Source organism: Micropterus salmoides, unplaced genomic scaffold (genome assembly GCF_014851395.1).
Source record: "Micropterus salmoides isolate LMB-PRFRI ecotype aquatic unplaced genomic scaffold, ASM1485139v1 Ms_hic_scaffold_3, whole genome shotgun sequence".
NCBI classification, from domain to species: domain Eukaryota; kingdom Metazoa; phylum Chordata; class Actinopteri; order Centrarchiformes; family Centrarchidae; genus Micropterus; species Micropterus salmoides.
The window spans coordinates 33,944,755-33,967,861 of record NW_024042261.1 but is presented as its reverse complement, the minus strand read 5'-3'; the positions used below and the strand labels follow the sequence as shown (position 1 = coordinate 33,967,861).

The 23,107-nt window shown below is 40.3% G+C and overlaps 2 protein-coding genes across 10 annotated transcripts in view; one reads left to right on the top strand and one right to left on the bottom strand.

Annotated features, from left to right (window-relative positions):
* ryr1b (ryanodine receptor 1b (skeletal)) overlaps positions 1-4,186 on the bottom strand; it is a 70,149-nt gene extending 65,963 nt beyond the window's left edge. For 7 of the 8 annotated variants that reach the window (XM_038694161.1, XM_038694168.1, XM_038694163.1 and 4 more), the window contains exon 1: positions 3,865-4,177. In XM_038694161.1, the coding sequence (XP_038550089.1) occupies positions 3,865-3,912 (48 nt within the window). In that variant the 5' untranslated portion in view covers positions 3,913-4,177. Of the gene's footprint in view, positions 1-3,864 lie in introns of all 8 variants that reach the window. The other variant, XM_038694167.1, reaches the window with a different exon arrangement.
* Positions 4,187-8,338: 4,152 nt separating this feature from the next.
* Positions 8,339-23,057, top strand: rasgrp4 (RAS guanyl releasing protein 4). 2 transcript variants are annotated; one of them, XM_038694253.1, is made up of 17 exons: positions 8,339-8,849; positions 14,935-15,110; positions 16,515-16,626; positions 16,842-16,904; positions 17,015-17,146; positions 17,303-17,444; positions 17,846-18,019; positions 18,173-18,289; positions 18,980-19,255; positions 19,348-19,428; positions 19,715-19,819; positions 19,949-20,058; positions 20,209-20,359; positions 20,456-20,492; positions 20,627-20,758; positions 20,857-21,059; positions 21,894-23,057. In XM_038694253.1, the coding sequence occupies exons 1-17, from the start codon at positions 8,833-8,835 to the stop codon at positions 22,002-22,004; spliced, it is 2,139 nt and encodes a 712-aa protein (XP_038550181.1). In that variant the 5' UTR covers positions 8,339-8,832; the 3' UTR covers positions 22,005-23,057. The 2 variants fall into 2 exon arrangements, with proteins under 2 accessions (XP_038550181.1, XP_038550182.1); XM_038694254.1 differs by lacking the exon at positions 8,339-8,849 and adding an exon at positions 16,186-16,261 and having other exon boundaries at positions 14,976-15,110.
* The last annotated feature ends 50 nt before the right edge of the window (positions 23,058-23,107 follow it).

Genomic DNA, 23,107 nt, shown 5'->3' with positions numbered 1-23,107 from the left:
TGTTTTGTAAATTGCTAATTAAAGAGATACACAATACAGGTTTTGGTAATAGAGCTTAACACATGTGAGTATTTTACTTAGGAGTGATTGCAAAAATGACCTGGCTATAAGAACCCAACCCTACAAAGCACTGCCTAAAAAGTCAACAGCAGTGAACCCAATAGCCGAGTGGTTAAGACACAATCCATATAACCATAATGTCCCCAATCCATCCCCCTCTCTCCCTCACTGCAAATTTTAAAACAGACACAATGTAATCTTCAAATAATGGTCAGGCATCCCAATTTTGTTAAAAACTCAAAGTCTACATCTAGTCACATTTTAACCTGCATATCACCAAACATTTGCTTTCTGTGAACATAACTGTCCATACAGTTCTGTGGCACACCATGTCTCCCAAAGGATGCTGGCAAGTAGGACACTGACTCCTCTGGTCTCTCCCTCCAGAGTGTGTGCACACTATAAAAAGAAACTGCTGTTATAGGCTGAATACCCCTTCAAACTCAGTCTGTGTGATTCACACCACAAACGAGGCATCGTGAAACAGTGACACAGCTTTTACCATCACCAGCAGAGAAACAGCTCCATTGTATGACATCTGGGTTTCCTGATGTAGCCTCTCATGTGTTTATAGTGCAGTAAGACATTTCAGTAGTCTCTGGCTGCTGTTATAGGCTTTTTCTTAGGAAAAAATGAAAGACTGCTGGCTATCACAAGCTAAGCCGATCTCTCGACAGTAAATGTGGGGGCTAAAATGCTTGTGGGGTGTTTTTTTAGGGAGGAGGTTGAATGCTAAATAGTGTTTGAGTGGAGAATTTAAGTAAACCGCTACTGTACAGCCGGTGGCATGGCTAAGCCCCACCAGTGAGTGTAGACTGTACAACTATTCCAGCCACACTGCGATCACACTCAGCGTTGTATGACTCACAGGCCTGGACCATATTAGAATAACACAATAAAACCCAGAATAGAACAGAGCAGCACTGCTGAGTAATCTGTGTGTGGCCTATTGTGTTTTGAAAACGATCAGTGGAGATGTGTTAAAGAAGACCAAAATGCATTTCATTTTTCTGCGTTCCCCATTTGTCACACTGAGAAGAATTCAGCTTTTAAGGGATCTAATCTCCTCTTCCTTTCTTGTCTTACTATTAAACAAAACCCCCATGAGGGAAAAAAACACTAAACGCTGTAACACTGCATCACCTTACTCCCTGACAGCATTTATTCTGTTTTTGAAGGATTCCCAGTAAAGAACAGAGAAAAGGTTAAAAATGAAGGGACTGACAGCGCTGCAGCTTTGGGACAAATAAACACCAGAAGTCGGTCAGGATTATGCTCTGACAACTACGCCGTTTATTATGCTTTTATTAAATTAGCTTTTTACTTTATTTTTTGGGATTACAATGTTGATTTATCTTCAGTTGCGCTTCTCAGCAGCTAGCTTCTGTGCATTTCCGGTTCCACTGTTGTTGTTATCCAGAGCTCTGTTGCACTTCTACTTCATATTTATATAAAAACTGGACAAAATTGGACATTGCTTGGAGAAAAGAAAGAGAGGAAGTTGAACTATCTGATGAGTTCAGAAAATATGTATTATTACAGCTATCGTTGTACTTTAGTGTGAAAAAGTTAGCATAGCCCTGATCGAACCGAACTCCATTCAGAAAACAAACATTTAAAAAGGTTTTGTCTTTCTGACCTGCTGACTAGTGTTGCAAGGATTAAATCCGCGTTGTATGTGAACACAGCATTAAATATCATCAAGAGTCAATTTTGAGCTATTATTACCATAAAAAAAAGTAACATAAATGCTTATTATCCTAAATTGGACACCCTTGTGTGATGATACGGCACTATGTAAGCAGAATTTGCTTACATATTTTCACTAAATTGCTTTAAGATAAATGTAATGACATCATGAAGAAGGGTTGAAGAAGGGCTGATATAAATCCCAGCTGAAAGGTGAACCTTGGCACACAGGCTTTGAACCTCCATGGCAGATTATGCGACTATAAAAACATAATGTCAGGTAAATATATGAATACAGTCTGCTGCCCCAGCTGGTCCAGATGAGAGGAACTCCGGGCTCCAACTCTACTTTCATCACACCTCCCACCTCCAATATATCTCAGGGGAAAACCCCAACAGAGAGAAACAGCTGACTCACACAATGCCTCCCATCACTGACCTCTAATTAAAAGACTGATAACACAGACCATTTGGTGGATGCTTTTATCCAAAGATCCTTACAGCACCACAAGCTTTTTTTTAGCCCACATTTATAGCTCTGTAACCCCAGTGGGGATTGAACCCCTGACCCAGACAGTGTTAGTGTCAAAGAGAAATCCATTGAAGTACACAAGACATTAATAATTCACATAGAGCTGCATTGTTTTTGCTTTTGAAGTGTCGGTGTCTAATAGTTTCATACTAACAGAGTCTCATGAACCAAACAAACTAAAAAAAAACACTGAAGGCATTTAAAATGTCGCTCAATTAATTTGCCAGTTTCTAAAAAGAAAAATCACAATAGTTTTGTAACAGAAGCGACAGCTGTGTTGCTCTGTAATGACAGGAATCTTGTCTATTAATATAATTTGCTTGTGGTCTTTCTGCAGACCACTATCTTGGCTCCTTAGTATTTGAACTATTATCTCATAGCTAACTTTATTCAATTGCCAGTTAGGTAAACATCGCAGAAATGGCAGCAGTAAAGGAGAGCGCCACTTTCACTGTGTAGATTTTGTTGATGCTCTTCTCAAAGACGAACTGCAGGGATGAGTCTCGTGTTTGAGGGTGTTTCTACATCTCACATTACTGTTAATGGACACATAGCCTGGCAATAATTCAGTGCTATTATGTTATGTTAACAACATCGATTCATTTTTTGTCTAATTAGGATAAAAAATAATTTATCCTAATTATCTATTCTATCTCCAAATCCATTTGCTGTTGTTTCCCTGAACCTAAACCTAAAACCTACCACCTAAAAATTTTATATTCAGCACCAAATTGTTAAAATGAAAAATAATATTCTTACTAATTTAATACAGTATTTAGCTCTCTCTCTTTAGTTTTTGGAACCCATTTCACCAACTCAGCTGTTTTGGGTCATTTTTAGGGTCATCCTCCACTGAGATTGAGACTGTGAAGTGGATATCTCTACACTGTGACTGTGTGTTGGCTTCTCCAAGGAAGACATGCAGCCTTTTGCCAGCTGTCCCCTGCAGGATCTGGGTAGCTTGTTGCTCTGCCTCCTCACCCCACACTGTCAGGCTCTACTTTCCTCAGATATAAATAGATAACGATGCTAACAGATGCACCAGCCCCTGTCTATCTATCTGTGCGCACACACACATATGCACACATACACTGTTACCCACCTATTCTTAAGCCCAGAACATTCTGGAAGTAATATGACAGAGATTTGGCAAGACAACGAGCATTGCATTCTGAATAGATCAAAATATGATCACGTAATGTAGGTTAACAAAGGAATCAATTACCAAGTTTAAAAAGAGCAACTGATAAGCGGGTCATGGCACATTCAGGGCACCGCAAAAAATAGTCATATACAGAAGCAGGTCTTGGCTCAGAGAACTGCAACTACAGATGTGACTTAAATACCCAATGCACGAAATGAAAAAGTGATAGTACAAGTGAAAAGACTGTGAAACCAGTGGACACTGAAGGAGAAATGAAGTTGATGCTGGACGATCATGAGTCAATTTCAGACAATAATAAAAAATCATCTAATTTCCTTTTTGTTTTCCTGATCTCCTTCTCCAGTCCCAAACCTAACTAACTCCTTTCCAACAGCCATTGCCGGTTAGCCTTCCCGAAAGGAAAGTAAGCGGGACTCACCGTTCGCAGGAACTGAATCTCCTCCTCTCCCTCTCCCCCTTCTGCCATCCTTCACCGAGGGTTATTCGCAGCTCCTCGGGAGAAAAGAGAAAATCCTTCTGTTTTCTCTCTTCAGGATTTGAATTTTTTATCTCCTTTTCTATGTCCCTCCCTCTCTCTCTCTGCACGTTTCACCTCTCTCCTTCTTTTCTTGTTGCTGTACCCCTCTCTCTCTCTCTCTGAGTGCTAGTGTGTGGGTGTGCTGGAGGACAGCATGAGTCCTGTGGCTCTCACGTTGTTGTGAGAGAGAGTGACGGGAGGCGAGGCTCTCCCCAGCTCCTCTCCCCTCTCTCCTTGCATCCCCCCAACCGCAGATGAGGGAGGGAGGGACGGTGGGTGAGTGAGGGGGGGGGCAGGCACCTTGTAACACATATACACGGCTCCCATCCCACCTTGCCGCCATGTTTGTAGAAGTGGGCCACTCCTTCAAACAGGCTGTCCTCCTGTAAAACACACACACACACACCTCCCTCCCCTCCTTCGACATGTCCGAGGCTATAAAAGGAAAGCGGGGTGAGGACTAGCCTTTGGGGAGTGTGCAGAAAGAACAGATGCACACACGCAAACACACACCTTAACTCTTCAAAGTGAATAAGTCAGCTGCGCTGTTCAAAAACCCCTTCAGAATTAGGTGAATGAGCGCACTGCATCCAAAGGGAGTTATTTGGAAAATTCAGACATCTGTATCACTTGGCAGTTTTCTCAGAGGCACAGCACTTAAGTAAGAACAGTTTAGCATAGTGTGCAGGAGTGATGCATTACCGATTTAGCAGAGACGCTCAATGGGGGAATTGCACAGTGGTAATCTTTGAGTCTTAATACAATACTATTTGTTTTATATTATTATTATTGCTAAATCTATTGATTAAAATAAACTTGAACACTTGAAATGTACAAATTCACAAAAACTTGGTCAACATTTGTGACATTATATACAACAATCAATTCTAAAGTTAGAGACAAAACATATCCTTAGTTTAAAAACATCTGGTTGAGCAGGACTGTGTGGGTCTGGTTTGTTTAAATTTAATAGGGACTGTCATTCAGATTCATCAGTACATGGGAAACGCCTTTTTTCCAACACAGCACCTATTAAAACCAGTGAGACAAATCCCAAATATAGGATTCTCTAACTATGTCGAGTAACAATGTTTTCATGACTACATCACTTTTAGCAAGTAGCTTATTTATAATTAATTATGGCTTTGCTTATGCTGTCTAAACCGTTGGTTCTCAAAGTGGGGTCCGGGACCCCCAGGGGTCCTTGAAAGGGACCAGGGGGTCCCCAGCAAAAATAGGGGAATCATTCATTTTCACTATAATTCCATCCATTAGTAACACAATGACTGAATGTATGACTATTTTGGTCATGAGTTTCGTCTATTTTCTGTAATTTGTGTCAGTTAAGGGGTCCTTGACGTGAAAACGTTTGAGAACCACTGGTCTAAAAAAACAAAACAGTAATTTAATAATAATATGATGCAGAGAAAAGCTGGGCAACTGCTGGAAGCTGGAACCCAATGGTAGATGCTTGGCATTTGGCAAAGGCAAAGTGAAAATTGCTGTTGATTAAATTCTTGTTGTAACATAAAATCTGGATCAAAGCAAAGCTAAACATAAAGCTTGGCCCAGTCCAGTCACCAACATGATGAGATACTTTGCACAGACATTATGTCAGGCTTTTAATTAGCTCTGTGCACTTTCCCACTTTCCCATAACATTTTAGATTTCATGCTTCAGTGTTGAAGTAGCAAAGGTCTTATCTGCACTATGAACAGTAATTAATTACTGCCATAATTTTGTTTTAACATCCCAGACGTTTATGTGGTGTCTCTCTCACAAGAAAAATCTTTGCAGTGATTTAGGGATGAACCTGTCCTTTGTCTTTACTGGCCATGAATCCCAAAGGGTCTTAAGTTGAGACACTTAGCCATAAAGACATTATCCTATTGATCTTTTTTTTATTTTATTTTATTTTGTTGATGTCAACAGTGTGATTATTTCTTCCTTCCTTCCTTCCTTCCTTCCTTTCTTTTTTTGAGGGAGTGGGGGGACATGAACATCGACTAATAAGGAGAAAATTTATTTCACTCATTATCATTTATTAATCACTTATCAAGTAAAAATACACAACAAGCTATTTGAAGATGTCATCTTTAGTATTTCTATATCTATATTACTATTATTATCTTGCAGGCTTAGTTAAATTAATTTAATTTAGCAGAATATAGGGGTCCACGTCAGCCTGAATAAAATCCCTTTAGTCTTCTTTTAGCTCTGAAGACAGGCTATTATACCTTGACACAAGATTGTTTTGCAGACTACAAACTCGCCTAATGGCAGGCCAAGAATGCTATCTCTTCAGAAAATCAACGGCTCTGTCAGCCTGATGCATTCCTGAAGAAAACAGTGGATATGGATGGGTGTCAGTGGCACACCCCTCTTGGTCATTTCAGGCAGCAGGGATGCACCAGACATTAAAGCTGGGGGAAACCGCATTACACACTCAATCAATCAGAAATGGTGATCAGACAGTGTGCATACATACACCCTTACCTCCTCAGTCTCCATCTGGCATCCTTCAGCATGCTCACCTTTTCGCCCATTCCCCACTGCAAATGCAGCTGGCAGCCTGCGTATGACGATGTTTTGGGACGCTGCTCGCAGGGATACAACTCCGTCCAGCGGGTAAACGGAGAGGAGGCGGATGAGGAGGTGATACGCCACTGAAGCAGAACTAACATGAATTCTGGGAGTATGAGTCCTGATTTAGAAGAGACCTGCTGTTGCCTGTTTTTTTTGAGGGGGGGGGGGGGGTTGCCAGCTCATGAATCCCCCTTCGATTCCGCGCAGTTACGGCACCGCGCCCGAGGATGGCGACATTGTACCGGGAGTTAAACTCAACGTACAATTCTCTTCAGTTCAGACTCCAAAAAGGTCAGGAATGAGCAGTACGTTTGAGGTTACTGTGCTGGTTCCATGAAATTTAATTAAGACAAAAGGAGGAAAATAAAGACCCTTACGCAGCCTACGCTTTGGAAACAACGATAAAACAACGAACGAACTTATCACATAACAAAACAAGTCCTTACAAGTATATGAAGTAATCGACGATAACTTAACTTTACCCTCTCAAGCCGTCTTAATGTAGCCTAGATTGACAAAACAGTTTTGAGCCCCGCACGTTACCGTTCCTTTTGCTTTTCATCACCGTCAATGTACCTCAATCAATTTAAAACACTTCTTAAAATGCAAATACAAAAATAAGAAAATACTTAGACAAGAAATAGCTCAATTAAACAATGCATTAATTCACAAACTTAATTGTCACACTGAAACTCCCATCAAGACTCACAGTGGCAAAGCAACAGCTAAAATGTGACTGTGTTGATTTACAATAAAAATGAGGTCCACCAGCTTTTTTTTCAGTGTATGTTAGATGTCTTTAGATTTACCAGCTGAGTTGATTGCAACTCTTCCTGTTTTAAAGAACTATTGCTTAAGATTACAGTAAGATTACCACATTGCCAGGAAAGAGCATTAGGCTAAATACTTTTTTTTTCTGTGACATTTCCATGCACCCTGTTCACAGCCTTCAGTGATCTCCTTTCTAATGCTAATTCAAATGCATTTTTAGGTGTTTTGGACTTGGCATGCAAGGGCTGGTGCAAGGATTCCTGCTCAGTGCATCTTTCCCTGCTTTTGAATGCCATATCGCCCACTCTCTCTGCCAGCCAGTCAGCTTCCTGCAGCAAAGAAGCCACCTCTGCAGACTTTGGGACATTAATGTCCCCTGTTTGGTCGCCTCTTCCTCTGTTGATGTGTTAAAACAAGGATGCCTTTGAGTCTCTCTGTCCAGCTGCACGGCCACATTCACAAGCACAAACACTACCTCCCTGTGTAATCACTTGCTATCCTGAGAAATGACAGAGGGAGTTAAAAAAAAAGAAGAACAGGAAGAAATCAGGGTGATAGACATGATTTGGGGGACACTGGAGACCCTGGATGAACAAATCTAGAAGGGAGGCTGTGCTAGCATTCAACAATGTTATCAGACATCTAATTATCTCTTTTCAGGAACTGATTCTTTTGCCAAGTTCAGGCAATGCCCCAGAAAACTGCATCAAAAGTGACATTTAGGTGTGGCCTATTTTTGTCTGTGTTGATGCTCTGAAAAAAGAACCGCAGATGTCGCTTCCTGGAGTACACTGATGGTGCTCAGATGATTGCTCATCACTATCTCTCTCTTAACTCTCCTCCTCCTTCCTCTATGGCTACTGCATTTGTGTTCACTATTTTCTCTCTCTCTTTCTCCTCTCCCCTCCCCCTTGTGTGCACACACACACACACACACACACATACATACACAGGCACACACACACACACACACACACACATACATACACAGGCACACACACACACGCACACACAGAAACCGATGTGAGTTCCCGTATCTGTCAAGAGCCAGTTCCTCCATTTAAGATGCTGACTTGTTTATGTTGAAGGGACAAGTTTAAGACTTTAGTTAGTTCTTGCACTCTACTTTGAAGCTTGTTTGAGGCATTTTCTCTTAACGTGTCTGCTTTATTCCAGGCAGACGGAGCATGAAGTCTTTTTTGTTGCTAATTTGTGGTTGATAGATATCTTCAGATAGCAGAGAGAGAGGGTGGTTGACTGACTGGTTTGATAAGCAGGGTTTAGGCGTACAGTTTAGTCCTGTCGATGACTAGTAGGTGGGCAGCTCTCACCCCCAGCAGCTCTCCGTCCTGTGCCTGCTTTTGCTGCCCTGGGAATATAAACACATAGAGGACACAGAGGAGGAGAAGGAGGAGGAGGAGCAGGGTCAACCATGGAGCTGTAGGGACACGCTCAGATGCCCGTGCGGATCACCAGTGGAGGAGGAGTGCCGTTGAGGAGAAGAGCTCTGCAATGAACAAGACCAAGAGGTAATTAAAAAGAAAAGAAGAGGGTGCATCAAAACTGAGAGTCTGGCGCACTCAGACCTAGTTCTGTTCAGTTTCTGAGCAAGTGTAAGTCTAAGTATGTGTCAGCAGCAAGTGCTTTGTGTGCAGCAGAGATGTGTGAACCTTTGAGGTTATGAGATACAGTGTGGTTTGTGCAAAGGCTCTACAAAAGTCAAAGAGAAATGAGGGCATTTAGTTTTATTTACTGCTTTGTGTGTGTATTTTCTGCTATTTATTTGTATCTAGACAGTGAAGCAGAGAGAGAAAGAGAGAGAGAGAGATAACATGTTGGACCTGCATATCAGTGAAGAATATCAACATCTCAGATTATATGTATGTACTGCACACAAGCAAGCGCTGACATTCAACAGTTGTGCGTGCCTGTTGCACTGCCTGCTTACCTTTCCATGGAAATGTGTTCTGCTTTTCTGTTTTTTCCAGCTCAAATCCATTTACATGTCATGTCAGTGATGTTTTTTGCAATTCGTCTTAGATTCTGCTGAGAAACTACACATTTAATAGCATATATTGTTTTCAGTGGTACTTTTTTACTGCTGTAGTTGTGACCACAGCTCTTATCAGATTGCCTGGAATGAAAGGGTTGCGTGTTGAATGTTAAGGTGGTCAGATATGTGTTATGTGTGTTTTAACTACCTGAGTTTAAGGTGGACTGATGGAGTGGACACATTACTGTGCTTCCCCTTCAGTAGCAAGGTTATCTTAAATCAGTAGTTAGAATTACATTTTTTTTTACAATTGTTATTGTGCATTTCTCAAGACTGAGTTCACTTTTTCAAAACTCTATACTCTTTAGTCAGCACAACAGAAGTCAATATAGACTAAACTGTGGATAATTTTTCATTGCTAATTCAATGACGACATCTTTCAAAATTCATGAACTGTCTCCATCAAACTCAACAACCATCAAATCACCTTGTATTTAGTCCATTTTACAAATGTTTATATTGTAAAAACTGTTTAATTTACATTCAAAACCTGCAATTTGCTACATTCTGCTACACCTACATCTAAAAAGGAATAACAAAATAAAAAATGCATAAATTACCTAATTGGGATACTGAGTGGCTATTTTTATTACTTGTGCCAGGTGAGGAAAGGTTTCGTAATTGTATGCGATGATACGACAGCGTTTCAATAGGATGGTGTCACTTTTCCCTTTACCTTACTCTTTATCCATCAACTCCATAGAGGAATTCTTTCCCTCACCAAAATTGAAAGTTGATTGGATGTTCCTCTTGGTCACAATGAATGCTGGATTCCTGGACATAATCTGAAAAATGATTGCAAGGGATTGATCAGACATGCAAAAACATTCTTTCCCAGGTGTATTACAAGAGAGGACACAGGGTTTGATGTAGGTGAGAACTTGTGTCAGGAAAGGTTGACTAGCTCTTATGTATTTCTATATCTCTAGCTAGCCTATACACTTATGTACAGTGAATATGTATAGTTTTTACATTAGTAGAATTACTTTAGTTTAAATTACTTTAGTTTAATTGTGCACACTTGGAATTACTCTATGCATAAATGTCACAGTAAAAAGTGAAATCTATTGAAGCATATTGCAGCATTTCTGAACAATTTCTTGACATACAATGTAAGGGAACAGAACCATGCAATAAAGAGGTGCCCTTTGTAATAGAATATTGGTTTATAACTAATTAATTAATGAATTAAAGATACTTAAGAGACAGTAGTGTTACATATTGTTGTGTGACCTGTTAGTTGTTGTATGTTGGTGAAGAGAACTGTCTGAAAAGTTTTGAAAAAGTGTTAGTATAGAGAAATGTTACCAATTGCAAAAAAAAAACATAAAGTCAAGATGGAATTAATAATTGATTTTTAAAAACTGACAACAAATACATTTTGTTTGAATGACACTTAAAATCTTTGTAGAAGAAAAAAAATATATAAAATGAATTAACATTAGCCTAAAAACAAAGAGACGACAATCTAAATCAACATGAAGTGAAGAAGAAAAATTAGTTGAAGAAGAATTACTGATGTCGATTATGAAAGTGTGTGTGTGAGTGAGAGAGAAGGTTTTCGAAGAGAGAAAGAGGATTGGCACTGAAGGTCTGTGTAATTGGACAGGTATGATTTAATTGTGTAAAAGGTTAATGGCTGCAGGCCCAAACAGTTTATACTTCTCACACAACAGCTGAAGAGGTTTATGAATATTTGCTGCAATTTTTCAGATGTAAACTACAATGGTTGATACAGTGGCTTTATTGTTGGACCAAACGGATGAATGGCTCATGGTAGTAAATGCATCCCCCTGATGCAGAGGGAACAAGAACGCAGGTTGTGAGAGGGTAGAGTGAGAGAAAAAGAGCAGCTCATAAACAAGGCCTTCAAAGGGCCCTGGCTTCAATTAATCAATTAAGGAAAGAAAGACAGGAATTTGCATATCCCCCCGCCAGTGTGAGAGCGAGAGAGGGAGAAAGAGGAGGGGGGAACAGGATCTGTAGCCAGAAGTCCTGACACGGATGGGAAAGGGAGAGAGTGGGGGATTTCCAAAGAAAAAAAGAAGCTGTTTCCTGAATGGTTTGAATAGAGCGAGGATGAACGAAGAGGGAAAAAGTGGGTGTAGAAGTAGCTAGAGGGGAAAAGGAGGTGTGGAAGGACTTCCTAAAACAGAGATATGATGACCAAGCTCCAATATTAAAAAGAGACTGCTTAGCGTTCTTTTCTTATTGACACACACACACACACACACACACACACACACACACACACACAAGGACTTTCTTTTTCAGTTTCAGCAGCCATGTGTTTCCATGGATGCACTGTTAAATATAGAGGGGTAATTATAATGTATGTAATACCTAATTTGTGTATCTCACTTTTTTGAAAAAAGTGAATGCAAATTCCTAAACAGTAACTCCAGTATAGTTCAGATTTGCATGGGAGTCCACCACACACTGAATGTATTTACCAACAGCTCTCGGCCTCTAACGCTGGTCAGGCTTATTGACTGCTGTGCTGTTAATGTGCTGTGTTTTACCTGCTCAGCACTGTGGGGGGAAATTCCCTGACAAACATTATGACATCAATAACATTTCCCCATCAGCACTTCTGTTTGTAGTAGTGAGTGTGTCTCCACATATGTGTGACTGCTTTGACAGACAGAGCTAGATTCACTCTGAGTCAAACAAAGAGAGGACAAGATGTAAAGGGCACTGAGATAAGAAAACCATCAAAAATAATTGGCTAAATGTATAAAAATTTGATTAGTTTTCTTCAAAACATGTAAATCAAATACATGGATAATCATATGTTTAGTATTTGTTGTTTTTTCATCACTGTAAAACCCTAAATACTTTTCACACAACGCAAAAAAAAAGACTTCACTTTGAGCTCTGGGAACATATGATAGGCATTTTCATAATCATTTGATATTTTTAATCAAAAAAGGGATTAAGCAGCCCCATATGGCCTCAGGCATAAGTCTCTGAGTCCACCTAAGTTGAGTGTGTTAAAAGAAATATGAATAAGAATCAGCTACTAGCTAATACTGTTGTCAGATGAAAACCTTCTCAAAGAGCTTAAGAATACAACTTAAGCACGATAAAACTGCCCTTTTGACATTGTTTAATGATTTCTGGATAGAGGTTAGCTAATTGTCTCAACTAACAGAGAAGCCAAGTCAATATTATTTATTTAGCCTACAAATTTGCCTCAAAGGGCTTTACCTATCTGTAAAGCAAACAACAAACAATAAGGATCTGAGGATAGAGACACCCTTCACATCACAAAATATGTGACGATATACAACGTCTTCACTGGACAATATTGTAGAAGTGTAATAGGTGGCTGAGGTATAGATAAAATTAACCAAGGCACCTTGATCATGTGCATATTTGGCTTCTGTCACTAAGGTCTCCATGTGCCATGAGGCTTACCTATCCTTACTGTAAATTTAGCTCACGGTGGTACATTCTGTGCTGTTTAGTGTTAGTGTTTTGAATTTAGTAGCCAGTGTAATGAGGCGAAGAGGAGAAGGAGGAGGAGGAGAGGTGGCCGTTAGTTGCCCAGCAGGTTTCCACATCAGCTGCCTGGAGTTGAACTACCAGGATACAAAGAGATAGGGTTGTCACTGACATCCCCCATGAGGGTTTCTGAACCCAGGAATGGCTGAAGGGGAACTGTGTGGTGTGATAACTGTGACAGCTGGATGAAACAGCACGTACAGGCAGGAGAGCAGCTCATGGTATAAATAGATAAGTTAATGTCACCCTGGACGCCTGTATGAAATTCATTCATCCATTAATGTGTTGTACATAAAGCAGACCCAACGGTTTTGGGTAACTGGAGTGTGGATGCATGTGTATGTTGAGTTATTTGTTATATATGTGTGTGTTGAAAATGTGAGTGAGCTGGGGAAATGAGCCGCACACACTAACACAGGTTAAGAGAAGGCGATGCAGGTCTGGTCATTCAGGGAACTTGTCACCAGTTCTCTGAACTCAGAGTATTTCCTGGTAATGTCATGACATTAGCTGCAGTATAGAGACCGACACAGCTTCACAGCTTTACATGTTACACACTGTTTCTACAGATAAATTAGGACAGATACATTGAAAGTTTTACTACCTTTTTAATGGAGACACACAATGATCAGGTGTTATTAAAACTTTGGTTTCATTTCAGATTTGGCAGGAGGATTATGGCCAGTTTAAATGTAAAAAGTATAAAAAGAGTCACTTACTGATTATTGTGAAATTCACTGAGATGTTGCTAAACTGAGCCCCTGATCTGAAGAGGAAGCATTAAACGTGTCATGAAACAAAGGAGTCTCATTTGTTTTTCTAAGGGTATTTGAAAAGCTATGTTAACTCTCTACAAAAGATGTGTTTCTCACTGACCTCCACTGGCCAAAAGTTATGGTCAAAGGCATGGTCTATATGCTATGCCTGACGAAACGCATAAAACTGGTTTTGGTCCGGTTTCTCCTTATTCACACACTGAATTGAAAAGCCAGAGGAAACACAATTAACATCAACATAGTCCTACATCAAAGTTCACAACCTTTTGGACTTTATGGTGATCGGTAAGAAAGTAATGTCCGCTTACAACCCCTTCTCACAGGTTGCATACTGTGGATCTTGTGATATTTCCTTCTCAGATAGGTTGTTTTTACTAACCAGAGCAGGTAAACTATTCAGTATTTCACCAAAAGAAAATATAGGTCAACAGTCAGTATTGTTGAGCAAGCTCAGAAACTTTTTCAGCAGGAACGCTGAAGAATAACAATTGCTTGCAAATCAGAATTACTGTAGATGTGTGTCATATTGTAGTACTGATGTCATCCAAATGTGACATAATATTGTTCTTTTTGAGCCTGACCTTGATTTTCTCTGTATATTGTAACTACTATTTAAAGGCATGCATTAATACTGCAATGGTATTGGCCAAGTATTGGCAATTTAATCCAAATATTTTGTAGCTCTCAAAATAGCCATCTTCCATTTAAAAACACTTAATAACCATATCTGTGCTATTCAGTTTTTCAGTAGTCATGATTATATAAAGCATATTGACTAATATCAAATCGGTTTTCTCTTCACTGGCTGTTGCATTAAAAGCAGTTTAACACAACAAAGGTATGGGCTCCATGTTTAAAAAAGCATGGGTGTTCTTCCTTCTCCTGATCCTGAGGGGGTCTTTACCATTTAAAGCTGTGACACTTTTAACTGGATAAAATGTCAGCACAAGAACAAGTCCATGTCCTACTTGACAATTAATGAACATTTTTTGGACTGTTCTACCATTATCTGTCTGCCAGCCAGCTTCAGGTGGAGAAACACAGAACAGTATGTAGTTGTTTGCATTTGTTCTGCCAGTGTGTGATGGTTTAGACAGTTGCAGCACTGTAGCACAGCTTATCAGATGTGGGGAACTGCATTTCCTATGATGCTGACCTGCACTACCTCACCACACTCTGCTCTACTTATTTCTAGGCTATGTATGCTGCCTGTCTGTGACTTAATTTCTCTCTGTCTGTGTCTCTCTCTATCTCTCTCCCTCTCTCTCTCTTTCATAGGAAGCCCAATGTCGAGAGCCCTGGTGGGCTGAAGAGCAGGAAGCTGGTCCAGCGGAGGAGGAATACATGTCCCAGTCCTCAGGACATCAGCCGGGCCCTGCAGAGCCCCAGCTCTGCTCCCAGTGCCAGTGCTGCCAGTCTGGATGAGCTCATACAACGTTGCCTAATCTGCTTTGGTCAGTCTCTGTCCCTACGTGTTTGCATGTGTTCCCAAATTTTGTCATGTGCCTTTACTCTTTATCACAACCAGGTTATATAAAGAGGGATGAGGGAGAGTGAGGGGGGAATCTAGGGTGAGAGAGACTGACAGGGAGGGAGGGAAACAAAGGGCAGTCTCATACAATCAAGCTTTGTTCTGTTGGGCTGCAGAGGCCAACTAGCTATTCCCATGCAACGTTAAACTATACAAATCTCGATCCTCTCTTCCTCACTTTCAGTGGTTTAACTGGTCAGTTCATCCAAATCACAAAACAACATCCCAACCCCTCTGGGTTTCTAGCACACACACATAGTTTATCTTTAATTTGCAGAGGTTTTGAGATATCCACTGGTTTTATGTTTATGTTTTATGTTTTGAACGCCAAAGGTGGACAAAGGAAATAACAAATAAACCCAAAAATATCTTATTGTCCAGATACAAGGAGGAAGTGGAATTTGTTTGTTTGTTTGTTTGTTTGTTTTGGAGAGGGGTGGTTGTACTGACCCTTTAAATAAAATAATAAAGTAATACCAATAAGAAATGTAAATCAAAAAATCAGTACAGTTTACAGTTTGAAAAAAACCAACGTGTGTTTTACTGAGATTTATAATAGCATTATATATGAAATGTGTTACAGTCAGTAGTTGTTGCTACTTGTAGCAGCAAACCACATGCATGCACATGTTTCATTAAGTACAGAGAGATTTGCTGCAGGTAAATATGTGCAATAATATTTTTTTCTATACGTGGGTCTGAAAAGGATCAAAAGCTGGTATTGACTGTGTGGAAAAGCTCCAGTGCTACTTGGTTTGAGTTGGCCAATACCTTAAAGGTGACAAGTAATGAAACCCACACTCACATCTCATTTTTGGCCTTCACTCCCTTTTACCAACAACCTTGAACAACCCAGTGAGACACATTGACTAACACTTGATTGTATTCTTTATGTCCCATTATGATATAATGCATGATGAAAAGGTACATTGTATATCAATTAAATTAGACACATTTGTCTAGACATTATTTTCTTTATTTGCTTATTTCTACTCTAGGTCACAGTTGGATGTATCTCATACAGTAGGCGAAAGGCAGGAAAACACCTGGGGCAGGTTGTCATTTCATCGCAAGGTTAACACAGACAAACACTCACACCTACAGGAAATTAAAATCTCCAATTTACCTGAGCTGCATGTCTCGGGAGTGTGACAGAAAAACAAAGCACCTGGAGAAAACCAAAATGAAAACTCCAAAATCCACTCATGAACTGAAATGAACTAAACTGCTTGACCACTGAGCCACCGTGGGGCCCACAGTTTTTGTTGTTGTTTTTACCCACATTAATCCTCCCTGTGTAAAATGTGCTACTGTGTTTTGGTTGCAGATCCAGAGGGGAAGTTTTGCAGCCCCAGAGGGTCCCAGCTGGTCCACATGACCCTAATGATGCACAGTTGGGTCGTGCCATCTCAGATGTTCGCCCAGAAACTTCTCACCCTATATCCTCCACTGTCACTCAGTGCAATACTCTGGTCCCACCGGTGCACTGCTCGCAATCACATGTCCACATTCATTAATCAGATCAGGAACAGGCATAGCTTTGTTTTGCACTCCTTGTCTGCAAAGCAGATTTGAAGAATATTTCCCTGATGGTGTTTAGTATAATGTTGTGCCATGTCTGCACAGTGTGTTTAGATCCTTGACTTTTTCTCACTTATAAGGATTGTCCCTCGGACAATAGAGGACAGAGGCGGACTCAGATCTGCCACCTTATCCGGTGAGTAAGGACACCAGACACGAGTGTGTTGTATGACAAACTGTGATAGAACTGGTAACCTGCTCTGTTTGTGGGTTGTAAACATATTTTCTGTCCTTCTTCGTGGCAAGGCAGTGGATGAGCCAGTTCCCGGCGGTTTTCGAGGCAGATCCCCTCCTTGAGCAGACCATGGGGGACCTGTGGGCACTGGTCCGGTCAGACGGAGAGGAGATGCACTCGCAGCTTATTGACACATCTTGCTTGTGAGCCATGTTTTCATTTGATTCACCATCATGCACTGGAGGAATTGTAGTTTGCTTATTTGGCCACAACTCAAACAGGTTTTTTCTATAAAAAGAACATAGTTTTTCTCTAAATAGAAAACACTTCTATTTTTGTCATGGGCTTTCTTTTCCTAGAAGCCCTCATGTGAACATATTCCAGGCACCCTCACCCTCTGTAAAGAAGAGGAAGGTGTCTTTGATCTTCGACCACATGGAGCCAGATGAGATGGCTGAGCACCTCAGCTACCTGGAGTTCAAGAACTTCTGTAACGTTTCAGTAAGTTCTGTGAACAACTTTTTGCTGTTCTTATTTTGCTTAATGAGGCCTCGTCATGTTGCCATGACTTGCAGAGATGTCGCTGCTCCCGAAACAAACACTCACAATAGGTCAAAGCAAACAATGAAGTGAAAGTAGCACTGCATTAGACTATTCCTTTTACTGAGAATTTAGGAAAGATGTTCCTTACAGAAGTTGGAGAATTGTCTTCTCTGTCAGTAGAAAAGCACTTACATAATATGATCTTCTCTTGCAATCATCATATGCCAATACATTATTCTGGTTGGTAAAAGTAAAATTTGGTGAGGTTTCTATCCTGCCAGTAGACCTGAGTGAAAACAGTGCTAAACTCAACCACCACAAGTTGTTTCCTGCCTGACCGCTGCTATCTGATTGGCCAGTTCCTGGACTACCGCAGCTACGTGGTGCGAGGCTCAGTGAGAGACAACCCTGCCCTGGAGCGGTCAGTCATGATGTGTAATGGAGTCTCCCAGTGGGTCCAGCTGATGATCCTCAGCAGACACACAGCCCAGCAGAGAGCCCAGGTCTTCACTAAGTTCATTCATGTGGCTCAGGTAAATTGGCTGAGGGATCAAACATCACAAAAACTGGCTAAGAGGCTCAGGGGGATTTTGTTTGGCTTGTTTGGGTTTGGGTTTTGTTTTTGGGAAAATTAGTATGTGCTATTTTGCACCACGCAGTCATTGACTCTGCTCTTTCAACAATAGAAACTCCGAGCTCTGCAAAACTTTAACACTCTAATGGCAGTGACTGGAGGCCTTTCTCACAGCTCAATCTCCCGCCTTAAAGACACATCTAACCTGCTGCCGCCTGACATCACTAAGGTATTTACTAAGTATTACATAATCATGAGTCAGTCTCCCCACAAAGCTATAATGATAAAACTTTTCTTTCTTGAATTTCAACATGTTTTTGACTTCAGTATCATATTTTTGATTCATGTTTTTATTACTTTTACCTTCTCTGTCTGTCAAGATATGTCTAAGCTAAGATTTAGTGCCTTAGATTTTGAGAGCCTGGCACAGTATGTGTGCAGGTTCCAGAAAGCCATTTAACTTGTTATATAAGGGTGAGGAATAATGCGTTTCCGTGTAACAGCAAATTTGAAAATAATTCAGCATCTGTGACTTTTTTTTTTTGTTGTTTAGATGTTCAGTTACATAGGACTGCAGGCCATCAGACAGTAGATGATCCATTTAAGATTATATAGGAAATTATATTTGCATACAGAATGGAACACTTGAACGAAATGCACATCTTTCCTCAAATTCACAACCCTTGTGTGAAATCTGCTCAAATGATCCAAATTCATTGTTCATAGGCTAACAAGTGAGACATTGTTGTGTTGCATACTTGCCTTAAAATGTTGGAACAAGGCCATGTTGTTTATAAATTATTTATTTGGTGACAGAATTGAACGTAAAATATCTTTGGACCAAATGTCAATCTCTTAAATCTCTTTAAATGTCTAAATAACTAACTAATTTATCATTACTTTCTTTATCCTCTTTCAGGCCCTGAGTGAGATGACAGAGCTGCTCTCCTCTCGCAGCAACTACAGCAACTACCGGAGGGTTTACAACGAGTGCAGCGGCTTTAAGGTGCCCATCCTGGGTGTCCACCTGAAGGATCTGATCTCGCTGAATGAGGCCCTGCCAGACTACATTGAGGAGGACAAGATCAACCTGAGCAAGCTGCAGCACCTGTACAGCAATATCAACGACCTGCTGGCCATTCACAGCTGCACACCACCCTTTGAGGCCAACAAAGACCTTCTGCATCTGCTCACGGTAGAGACAGAAACTAGGAGATGGTTTTTAAGAATTCAGATTAAAAAGTTTCCATGAAGAACATCTTAAATTATGTTCTTTTAATGCTTCAGCTCTCTCTAGATTTATACTACACTGAGGATGAAATATATGAACTTTCATATACCAAGGAACCCAAGAACTCCAAGATTCAGGTCAGTAGAGCTACATACTCTTCTTTGAAGTTGAGCTCTATCTAACGCTATCAGGCTCACACTTGTTTTAACCTCTTTTCACAAGAGGAGGGACATTTGTGTATCTCTCTGTGGGTGTAACATCTTCTTCAAAACAAAAGCAGAGATGCAGTGTTGAAATACATCACAATCAGCCACATCAAAGCGCTGTACGTTAGGGAAGCGTGTTATGTGGTGGGTGTGCTCTTTTTGTGTTTCTCACATGTGCAGTCCATCGTGTCTTATCACTGCATCTGTCGGTCCACAGCCTGTAGCACCAGTTAAACCGCCCATAGTGACAGAGTGGGGTTCAGGGGTCACCCCCCGGCTCGACCCTGGCACCATATCTAAACACGTCAAACAGATGGTGGATGTGAGTATGTGACTCTGCAACAACCTTATGTCTTTCACTTCCTTATTACTTGGCAGGCTAAAGCAGAACTAACCCACTGTTCCTTGACAAGCGCAACTGAATGTCTGATTGCTCTGTTGCCCCCTGCAGTCCATAATGAAAAATTACGACCAGAACGAGGATGGTTACATTTCACTGGATGACTTTGAAAAAATAGCAGCCAACTTCCCTTTCTCCTTCTGCACGCACGAAACTGACAGGTGAGGAAGCTGCAACACACACAAAGGCCTCTCACCATGACGTGCCTGTAAAACAGAGAGAACACGAAACTACATGAGTTGCTGAATGGTTTATAAAAAAACAACTCACTTACTCACTTTTGTGTTGTACTTTGGAAACTTTCTGCCCAGGGAGGGACAAATCAGCCGTGAAGACATCACCTCTTACTTCATGAGGGGAATGTCTATATGTGCCAAGCTGGGCTACAATTTTAATGATGCACACAATTTCCAAGAAACCACATATAAACGGCCGACGTTTTGTGATACTTGCAGAGGCTTTGTGAGTATTCATTGGATTCATTTGTGGTTTTATATAAATCAATAAATCAACAAATCGAACCGCAAAATCACATGTATCATGTCTGTCCTATTGTAGCTGTGGGGAGTCATCAAACAGGGCTACCACTGTAAAGGTGAGATCAAAATCCATGTAATTTCATCCTTCATCAAAGAGTAATTAGCTTCATCAGCGCAAGATTGTGGCCCATTAAAGGATGTTAAGTATTTTTGCTTCTGTTAAAGTCTTAACATTTTTTCTGTCTCTCAGACTGTGGGATAAACTGTCACAGGCACTGTAGAGATCTGGTGGGAATGGAGTGCTTGAAGAAACATAAAAACACAACTGGTTCCTGCCCATGCACCCCTGCCCCTGATTTAAAAACCAAGGGCAACAGCTGGAGTATGTCCTTTCTCCGTCATATACAGAACACACCCAAAATTCCCTGTCTATAAAATGACCTTGAACCCAGCACACTGATGTCTTACGTTTCCCGTCAGGTTCAGAAGAGGAGGCCTTTGTTTTTCCCCAAAGTAACGACACAGAACACAACAAGGGCACCTCTGTTTGGAAAAATAACACAGCTGATTCGGCACTGTCGGACCGCTCCACTCAGACAGATCCTGGAGTGTGGACACCTGAGAAAAAGGACAAGCGGGGAAACCACCACAACTCTCTTGTACATGCGTCCCCAGACAGAAAGGTGAGACAGGGTGTGAGTCCATGTAAGGCAATCATACAGGAGGACAGAGTTGCTTGACCTTTTCTGGCTTTTTATCCAAATTTTAAGTCTCATTTTAATGCTCATGATCTCAGCATTGAAGGAATATCCATGTGGTGAGAAACACAGTAAGAGCTTCCAGCGGTGATGCACTTGAGTTAAAAACTTTCAGGTGCTACTACAGGAGCTAAGAAATGATGAGTCAATTGCAAATACTGGCTACTTGAAGTGTAAATTTACTACTTTAAATGTCTCTCTGTACTGTATTTCAAGTAACAGTTTTGCTGTTATAAGCCTCTTTCATTTTTATTTTGAATTATTCCACTGCGACTATAATTTTGTTTTGCACCCCCTTAAGAGTCTACAGAAGTGTTTTCACTAAAGTTGGCTGATTAGACCTCTAGTCTCAAATCCTTTATTCAACACAGCAAATTAATAATCTTTTGTTTCTTTCCAAACGTAAATAGAGAACTGAGAAATGTAGCCTCTGTGAACTCACCCTTACCACCAAAGATACAGAGGCATAGTTTTATTTACTGATGTTTTAAGTACAAAGGAGGCTAGTGCATTTGTGTTGCATTTTGACAAATTCAAAACCAACATCTCTCTCTGGAAACACTGTCCCTACTACTCAGGATTTAAGGATAGTTTTTTCTTGAAATACTTTCTCAGAAGATTAAACAAACTTTTTTGAGTGTTCAGTGAGACTTATTTTGTAAGATCTTTGATGAACCAATAAGGTATCCCACAATAAAATGTTGTTTCTGTGTTTGAGAATGTTATATTGATGATAAATCTGTCTTTTCTGTTTTCCAGATCAACACACTGCCACAGAGAGCCAGAGGCTGCTCCATGCCGGTTTCCTTCTTGCAGGAGAAGATGGAGGAGCTGCATCTCTACAAAGACAAGAGCAGAGAGCCAGACTGAGCGCACCTGTCCTCTAACATTTCCCCTCATGGACAAAACATTCAGATACCACCATCTTTCTCACAGAGCTCGGTCTGACTGGTGTTGAACTGATGACATTTACTGGCTATTCACATCAGAATACCAGCAATTACGCATGGACTCCCTCATGTTTTGAAGTATGGATGTGATATGTTTTTTATTATTTTATTTTTAGTCATTAGTTTGGCTTATTGTTTAGGCTTCAAACATCAATGTTCCTACTGTAATTTATAAACACATTTGGGTTTTTTTTTTAGAACAGATGCTTGGGTTCTCTGGTGCTAAGATTTTTCACAACCTCAATCCATAAGGTCATTTATGACACAAGGGTTTTCGGATCTTATACACAAACAATAAGAACAGGGTAGGAAATTAACACTAACCTCAACAAAAAGCTGGTTCATTTAAACATTGGCAGCTATATGACAACACTGCAAATGAATTTGTAAGCCGCAACAAATTTTAGAACTGCCATTTGTTTGGCTTTGTGTTTGGTGATATAACATGAGACACTGTCACTTGTCAATCAGTAGCTATTACTATATAGTTTAAGGTATTTGCCCTTTTAATATCTCTGCTTATTGTAGGCCAAAAAGGGCAGACAGTTATTCGAATCACTGAAGCCTTTTCTTTATGGTAATTGTAATTTGTGGCTACCTTCCTTGACAATATTGGCATTTTCATCTAGTTAGTAAGTTGCTTAGTTACATATTCAGAAAATGTTCCATCAAAATTTCTATTGCTATAACAAACAATGTAATTGTGATAAAACACTTTGTCCTTATCACACATGCCTAGTTTGGTTGGTAAATAGTGAAAGCAGCTTGTGAAGTCTAATCCATCAGCCACTACAACTAGCAGCAGTAAATGTTGATTTCCTGCCCTGACAAAATTTGACTTTCAAAGTTTATTCAAGGTTCAGCAGGACTGCACTGGGATTATACATATGCTCAACATATTATGTTCAGCTAAATGCTTATTTGTTTTGTCCTTTGTCCACAATTACATAAAAAATACATCAGTAATAAATCATGTATGTGTTGTGTCTGACTTAACTTAAAGGCAGAAAAAAAGGATCATAT

Excerpts from the sequence above, each read along its gene's own strand:
- rasgrp4 (XM_038694253.1), top strand. Across the intron at positions 15,111-16,514 it reads ACGTTGCCTAATCTGCTTTG|ATCCAGAGGGGAAGTTTTGC; the intron begins GTCAGTCTCTGT and ends TTTTGGTTGCAG. Across the intron at positions 20,059-20,208 it reads TGCACGCACGAAACTGACAG|GGAGGGACAAATCAGCCGTG; the intron begins GTGAGGAAGCTG and ends CTTTCTGCCCAG.